The following is an 8,722-nucleotide window of genomic DNA, read 5'->3' as shown; positions in this document are numbered from 1 at the left end:
ATTTTTAAAAATAATAGTCGTTCTCAAGACTTTACATTTTAAGCAATAACTCAACAACGCCGTAACCGAATTTCAAAAACTAAACATGAAATGATATCAGAATTTAACGTAGCATCTGAATATGTAATGATATACAGGGCGTTTAATTTTAAAAAATGGAATTTTGGTCTGTAGCACCTACACCAAACACCCTGTATATTTGAAAATTATATCAAAATATAGCTCTCATGAACTCCTAAAACTTTTGTATGAAACATTTTTGTGTATCTCCTTCAACAAACCAGATATTGCCTGTCACATAAAATGTGGGACACCCGGTATATGTATTATCAATTAGGAACATGAATGATACTTGTATTTTCTGTATCTAGATCATGCCAATTTCATTATTATATCATGGTTCATTCCAAATTGTAGAATTTTTTGTCATACCAGAAATTTATATTCTCCCCTAGGTGGTAGATTTAAGTAGTAGTAATCCATATAACATTCAGAAAAATCTCAGAATCAATTGTATGATAGTTACAAATGAAAGTGTGGGTAAAATAAAAGATATTCAAATAAATATTTCATGGAAATATCCACTGAAACTAAATCATTCTACTGTGAAACAGCAATGATATGAAAATTGTTTGAAGATGCTGCCTTTTTCTGAACTGGGTGTACTTTACAGGCTTTATAATCATATGATATATGATTCTGTTCAGTTTGGGATGAAATAGATCAACGTGATATGATAATTTACGTTACAGTTTCAATTCAGAAAGTAATTCAAACCTTGATATCGTTCATTAGTGTCGAAAACAAGATTTCAACTAAAAATACTTTTATTTTCATGCAGATGAAAAATGTAAATACCATTCAAAACCTAAATACGTCTTTGCACTATGTACTTCAAACTCAATGTTTATTTCTCTTCACACTGTAAATGTGAAGATATAAAGATATTCTAAAAATCGCCCAAATATGGCATGCAGTTAGTAATTTCATTCAAGTGTCTAAACATGCCTAAAGTAGCTAGCACCGCAACACGTGTTGCGGTTTTGACAACTGTTTATTGAAAATGTCACAATAAAGTTACTCAAATATTTATTGGATTTTCACCATGTATAAGCCAATTTCAACATACTTACCACATTTTAAGAAAAATTTTGAACTTGTACTTGCCTAAACTTTTTCGTAATCTATAATTTCAATAACTGAATGTTTTTCAACACAGAAATCTCATGTTCCATGCAGAGTAACGCGTTTCCCTGCTAGCCAATCATGGTCATCAGTATCGGATCATCTGTTTTTATAAAGAATACGTTTCTGAAAGAAATGGAAGTGCAATGGATACTACTAAAAAAAGATGACAAAGTTAGAGAAATAGTGGTATTTCATCAGTGTGGTCACTTCAACACAAAATTGCTATCATTCGCCAATTCTTGAACGCCTGAATAGCAAATTATAAGGATATGTATCATAATACATATCCTTCTAGTTCCATAGAATTGTCTCCTAGATTATGAAAAATGAGAATTGAAATTTTTTATGTTTCCGACCTGGGTGAAAAACATATTCATTTTTGGTATAGATATGTTGACGATATTCTCGCCTGGTTTAGAGGTACTACACGACAGCTGAACCAATTTATGGCATTCATGAATAATATCAATAGAAACATTCAGTTCACACTCGACATAGAGATAGAGAAATAGATAAATTTTTCAGACCTGACCATTACACACAATCAGAATAAATTTGAGTTCAATGTATTCAGATAACCTAGCTATACAGACATTACCATCCCAAGTGATTCTTTCCATCCAGACTGTCATACATTAGTTGCCTTCAATTCAATGCTGCACAGAGCATTCTCACTACCTTTGTCTGCTAACAATCTAGCAAGGAAAATTAAAATAGTTACACAGATATGACATGATAATGGTTTCAACGCAGACACATTCCAGAAATTAGTCAGAAAACAAAGGCCGTAAATTCACTTACAGATTAATATACCCTCAGGTCAAACAACTAGAAATTAGTAAATGGGTGATGCTTACATATTTTGGAAAAAGAACATAGATAATTGCGGGTTTCTTCAGAAAAAACAATGTGGAAGTGGCACTCAGACCACATGCCAGGTTATCTGACTTCCTTTTCAATGCCAAAGGTGGACAAGTTGGAGAAATCTGGAGTTCATAAGCTTAAGTGTCCGGAGTGTAATAGTGTTTATATGGGGCAATGTGGTCGAAATTTCCAAAAACAGTATACTGAACATGAAAGGTTTTTCAGACTGAGGAAAAATGATTCCACGTTTTCAAACCATTCTTTGGCATGCAACCACAAGTTCCCGAATCAAAACAATACGGAAACTTTGCACTTTGCAAGAAATGGTTGCGAACTCAATTATTTAGAATCCTTTGAAATCATCAAGCATAAACATTGCAAATCAAACAATCACAAGTCAAGAAATAGGTAACTCTAACTTATTATAGTTGAATAATAGAGATAATTGCGGGTTTCTTCAGAAAAAACAGACCACATGCCAGGTTATCTGATTTCCTTTTCAATGCCAAAGATGAAGTGGGCAAGTTGGAGAAATCTGCAGTTTATAAGTGTCCGGAGTGGATTAGGGTTTATGTTGGACATTGTGGTCGAAATTCCTTAAAACGGTATGCTGAACATGAAAGGTCCTTCAGATTAGATAGAAATGATTCGACGTTTTCAAACAATTCCTTGAGATGCAATCACAATTTGCCGAATCTAAATGACACAGAAATTTTGCACTATGCAAGGAAAGGTTGTAAACTCAATTATTTGGAATCCTTGGAAGTTCACAAGTATAAATATTGCGGGTGCATCCTGTTAAATGATCAATTCGATCTAGTTTACTAACCGGTTTTCAAATTAGCGTATCCACATTGTCACAAGTAAACAAAATTCAGGTACTCAATTAAGTTGAATACCTCTGCTATTACCTACAGTAGTGTTATATAAGAGCTAATGCCCTTATAGAATGAAACTGCCGTAACGTTATTTACAAATAAAAGTGGTTAAAAATCCGCTGAAGGCTTGCAAAATAAAATCATTTCGAGAGTTGGTAATTACAATTACAACAAGCAAAATAAATAAGATAGAGAACTCCATCCACTGATATCAAAGTTGAACCTTTGCGCTCTGGTTTCCAACAAAAAAATTGTGGTGGGATCACATGTATTTCTGAATGATGGTTAACATAAGTATTAGTAACAACATTTTACGAAATCATTTCGAATAAGAATAAATCCGTTCTTTCTCATATCTGATTAGATTTTCCATAAAAATGCGAAACAAAAACACCTTACAAAGTATCGACTTCTTTGTAAACCAAGAACGATATGATATATAAACGTATACGTGTCACGCTATTTTAGTCAATGAAATATATTAACAACGAATTTGAGGATGAACGTTCGACACGTGATTCGGCAAGTCAGAACTACAAAACAGACTATTGCAATAATTCAAAAAGAAAAAAATGAACTGTTGCTAAATAAAGCACACCTGAATAAAAAGATCTTTTCGTAAACCTTCATCTGATTCGATTTTTCATTCAATCACATTGATGTAATGTCCGTCCTAATTTTGGATAACCCAGAAAATGAGGTGAAAATTTTGAAATGAACAAAGTAACTTAATTAGACTTAACTTGCATAACACGTGGAAAATCATCACGGGATATTGAAAATCCATTAAAAAATAATCACTCAATGTAAACAATGTGAATGAACATGTTTCTGGAATTACTGACTTTGTGTGAAATGATGATATCAAAATGTACAATCTCAGTACTGAATCTTTTTAAACAATCTGTTTAAAATCAGGTTTTCTGTTAACCATCTGTCGCACCCCTATGAATGACAACCCTCAGAAGTCGAAACTTGTGCGACTAAGGATTAACGAGGTCTTACCTTTCAACGTGTGATTCCTAACATGTTGTATAAAATTATCCAACTGAAAAATGATATAATTATGAATGGTCTGACTCGTTACTTGATGGAAACTATGAATACTATCCACACTATACACAATTATCACAAACATTTTTCTAATTGTTTAATTATCATCATGGGTGATATTATAATTGATGTCAATTATTTTGTTTGTTGAAATATCATCATTATGAAAAGTGACAGAAAAACGTAAATAGTCTGTAATAATTCCATATATATAAAGTTTATTTTTTTGTAAACACCACCAATTGTTTTAATTGAATTCCTAGAAAATCAATGATGGGATATAGATAGTCAATATATGAAAATGTGCTTATATTCAATTATACTCATTCAAAGGAATCAATATTGAAATATTCAGACATATTTCAAACCGTAGGAAAAATATAGCGTTCAACAATAAATAAAATATTGTTTACACTCAAAGAATATTGAAAACTACCAGGTACTTATAAATTTATATTGTTAATCGAATTCTCAAAGTGGAAAAAAATAACTTTTTTTCCTTTACTCAATTTTTCTCACAAATGACTTTGAAAATATTTAAAACTCAATCGTGAAAAAATGCCTTCCCTATTATTATTTGAATTTTATTGAAAAAACTAAAATGGCAAGTGAACTGTATTTTTTCAATCTGAAACATGCATTTTTCCCAATCATCATAATGCAGTACTCTTCCAGACGTTTGTTTCACGAACCAAGTTGCCTCTACTTGTCCTGAAGTGCCGAATTGGTTTCTGGTGCTTGTTTTGGATTAATTCTACGCCAGAGGTTCCAGATTAACTTTTCATGTATTTCTTTGAATATATTTGAAAAAACTAGTTCTATAAGATTCACAGTATCTGAATCAAATCTTGAAAAAATATTTCCATAATCCTCAATGGCTTCACTAAATTAATAAATCAATTATCTCCTCTTGATGATTATGGAAAAATAAATTTATTGAAACGTCCGAGTCATTCCATCCTTATGTAAAAATAGTTTGAAATTTTATTACATTATGCATTAGCAGAATATTAATCAGAGAACTATATTGGTATCTTCTAAAACAGGTTGAATCTGTCCTTCGTTGCTTAAATAATATGAATATAAAAGACCGAATCAGCTTTTTGGGGTATCACTTGTGTTAGGTGCTTCAGTAGAATAACACATACACACACGATGAAGGTATTCCTGGTGAGTACATATTCTTTTTCAATTACACTTTTTCCAATTATCCCAATTCATTGGATACATGAGAGTGATAAATGACAACTATACCCATTTATTCATCAGGATATTTGATGTATTGAAAAATAACGACTTTTGCAAGATAATTCTCTTTGGAAAAATATTTTTTTGACAAATTTATTGAATATATGAGAGTGAAGAAGAATAACTTCATCCATTTATTCATAAGGGTATTTGATTTATTGAAATATAGCGACTTTTGAAAAAAATTCTCTTTGAAAAAATTGTTCTTTGTCGATATTCATACCAATCAAAAATGGCTATTTAAGACTTAATATTTCATACTGGTTTTTTTTGGATTACAACTGTCCACAATCTGAAAAAAATGAAAGCTAAATCAATAGAGAATCTGCTGAAGTGTAGTGAAGGGCAAACAAAAAAGTTCACCCCGAAAAGTTACTGCGTAATATAAACTACTGGAAAGTCCAATTGTCAGTAACTTGTCACATTCATAAATTATGCCTAAGAATTGAAGAAAAATAATTCAATTGAAAAAATTCAATATCGATTCTTAGCTTCCTCAAGTGAACTATCCGAAATACAGTTATTACCTGCCAAAAGAATATATGCGGATTCTTTAAGTTTTCTAGTTTTTCCATGTTGACTTGATCTAATAATTATATTAGAATTTCCATGAAGGTATTTTTTTGGATGTTGAGGCTTCAATTGTAATGTATATATATATATATATATATATATATATATATATATATATATATATATATATATATTATATATATATATATATATATATATATATATATATATATATATATATATATATAATCTAGAAAGGTTAATACAGTCAAGCTGCTGGAAAATTAATTCCATGAAAATCAAAAAATAAATAGATAAGTACTCCTTGATCATTCCCATATTGATTTCAATTTAAAAGCCACCGGTATACAGCTGAAAGCACTGTTCTATAACGCTGCGCACGCCTAAGTTCGTTGATTCTGATTATGTCGAAACATTGGAACAACATTATTCAGTTGTGTCAGTATTTGCTGTGCCTATCACTCTACACAAATATCGATCATTGTACTCAAAGACAGCAAAATAATTTTTCAGTATTTTCAATAGAAAATGACATCTAGACAATTGCTACATTACTGAACACAGAGGTGCACAGAAGCAATATTTCCAGCCGATAATGGATTAATAGGACTTGGTTAATTGTTCTTGGCGAAACATAAACTGCAAAAACGATATTTGTCCGAAGATATGTTTTTTCTATTCGAAAGCAAAACAATTACAGATTCTAATGAATTATTACAGACTCTATATCGGATTTCTGCGACTCTGCCATATCCTCAAAAATACGAATAAGGATATAAACATTTTTTTTCAAATTTTTCATGACTGATGCAAACTTTTCATTTCAGTGTGTAGTACTTTTGGCCGTTACTGCTGCCGCCTCTTCTTCAACCAAAAAAGAAGAGAAAAACAAGCGCAGCTTGATTCCTGGATTAACGTCATATGGAAGCTCTTTGGGATCAGGCTCTTCTTGGTCTCACCACGGAAGCTCGTTTGGAGGTCTGGGGTATAGCAGTTCCGCTGGCGGATTGGGCATCAGTTCCGGAAGTGCATTGGGTTTGAGAAGCGGAGTAGACATCAGTTCCGATAGTGGATTGGGTCTCAGCTCTGGAAGCGTATTGGGTCTCAATTCTGGTAGCGGGTTGGGTCTCAGCTCTGGAAGTGGACTAGGTTATAGTTATGGCAGTGGATTAGGTTTATCATCTGGAAGCGGTTTGGGGCTCAGTTCCGGTAATGGACTCGGTTACAGTTATGGCAGTGGATTAGGTTCATCCATCTCATCCTCCTACGGTAGTGGATTGGGATACGGTTCCGGTAGTGGATTGGCTTACGGAAGTGGATTTGGTTATGGTAGTGGATTAGGATACGCTTCTGGCGCTGGAATCCCAATTGTTGGTGCTGCAGTCAGCCAAGAAGTAGCCAAACATACAGTACATAACATTGTTAACAGAATTCCTGTTGCTTACCCACAACCCTACCCAGTCCCTGTCACCAAAACCGTACCAGTTCCTCAGCCATACCCTGTAAAAGTAGACAAACCAGTACCAGTTCAAGTACGTGTGAACGTACCAGTTCCAGTAGAAAAACCTTATCCAGTTCACGTACCACATGCAGTGCCATACCAAGTTAAAGTCAGCGTACCATACCCAGTTGAAAAGCCATACCCCGTTACCGTTACCAGAACCGTGCCTGTTCGTGTAGAGAAGCCCGTATATGTAAAGGTTCCAGAACCAGTCCAAGTACCAGTTGCCCAACCCTACCCCGTACATGTACGCAAACCCGTTCCTGTATCCGTTCCACACCCAGTGGTAGTCAAAGTTCCCGAAATTGTTAACATTCAACACGCCATCCACAGGGCCGCAGTTGTTACCCCAGTTGTAGCCCATCAAGTTCATCATGTCAGTACCCCAGTCATTTCCAAAGTTGAAGGTGCTGGTGTCAGTGCTGGATATTTGGGAGCAGGTGTTTCTGAAGCTAGCGGTTTCAGCTCTGGTATCTATGGTGCAAGCGGTTTGAGCTCAGGTGTTTTGGGAGCAGGCAGTCTGGCTTCTGCCGATTTGAGTGCAGGAAGTATCAGCTCAGGGGTAAGCGGCTTCAGCTCAGGGGTAAGCGGCTTCAGCTCAGGTATTGCAGAAGGAAGTGGATTGAGCTCTGGAATCGTGAGTGCAAGTGGTTTGAGCTCAGGTGTGTTGAGCAGCGGTTTATCCGACTCTGCTTCTTGGAGCTCAAGTGGTTTGGGTTCATCTTCATGGAACTCTGGTCTATCCGGGTCAGGTATAACTGGATACTCTAGTGGAATCAGCAGCAGTCTACCAAGCTCCTGGTCAAGCAGTCACAACATCATTGCACGAGGTACCGCAAAGAAAGCAACAGACAAGAAGCAGTAACTGTGATGTATGATGAAATATTTTCGATTTGATTTTCTTTAGCAAAATGTACAACATTCTTTTCTCTTGTAATAAAGTGCTTACAATGTGAATATGTATTTTATTTTCGAGAAGAATATATTATTATTTCAAATTCAATAAGAGAATTAAAACTGAGAGGGTTGAGTGAAAAATTAGAAATTACTTTCGGAAGTGATCTTTCAGAAAGATGCCAACATTAAATAATATAATTCATTTTTCATAACTGCAATAATGGAAAAAGCTCTGAGAATTATTATTATACTTCCTCTATAGGATGTATGTAAATGCTTTTTCAAGGTGTGTGGTCAGTATTTGTTTGTGAAGAATTTGTTAACAGATGACGTGAAAAAATTACAACTGTGAATAATTACTGTCATTCGTGAATAAAAATAAATCAATTATTCAGTGGTACCACTGTACCACTGAATAAAAATTTCCATTGTAGCTCGAATATAACAAATTGAATTGGAAAAGTCCTCGACCGTGAACGAAACGTCATCATATATATATATATATATATATATATATATATATATATATATATATATATATATATATATATATATATAT

The 8,722-nt window shown here is 33.8% G+C and overlaps 1 protein-coding gene across 1 annotated transcript; it reads left to right on the top strand.

Annotated features, from left to right (window-relative positions):
* The first annotated feature begins 5,013 nt into the window (after positions 1-5,013).
* Positions 5,014-8,223, top strand: LOC141482956 (uncharacterized). Its single transcript, XM_074176996.1, has 2 exons — positions 5,014-5,153; positions 6,593-8,223. Exons 1-2 carry the CDS (start codon positions 5,139-5,141, stop codon positions 8,129-8,131), a joined length of 1,554 nt encoding a protein of 517 aa, XP_074033097.1. The 5' UTR covers positions 5,014-5,138; the 3' UTR covers positions 8,132-8,223.
* The last annotated feature ends 499 nt before the right edge of the window (positions 8,224-8,722 follow it).

The sequence above is a fragment of the Leptinotarsa decemlineata genome, unplaced genomic scaffold (assembly GCF_025532065.1).
Source record: "Leptinotarsa decemlineata unplaced genomic scaffold, Ldec_3_MD MMD2_tig00002159_RagTag_RagTag, whole genome shotgun sequence".
Taxonomy (NCBI): Eukaryota; Metazoa; Arthropoda; class Insecta; order Coleoptera; family Chrysomelidae; genus Leptinotarsa; species Leptinotarsa decemlineata.
Note: the sequence above shows the minus strand (reverse complement) of the source record. Positions and strands in the feature narration are given on the sequence as shown.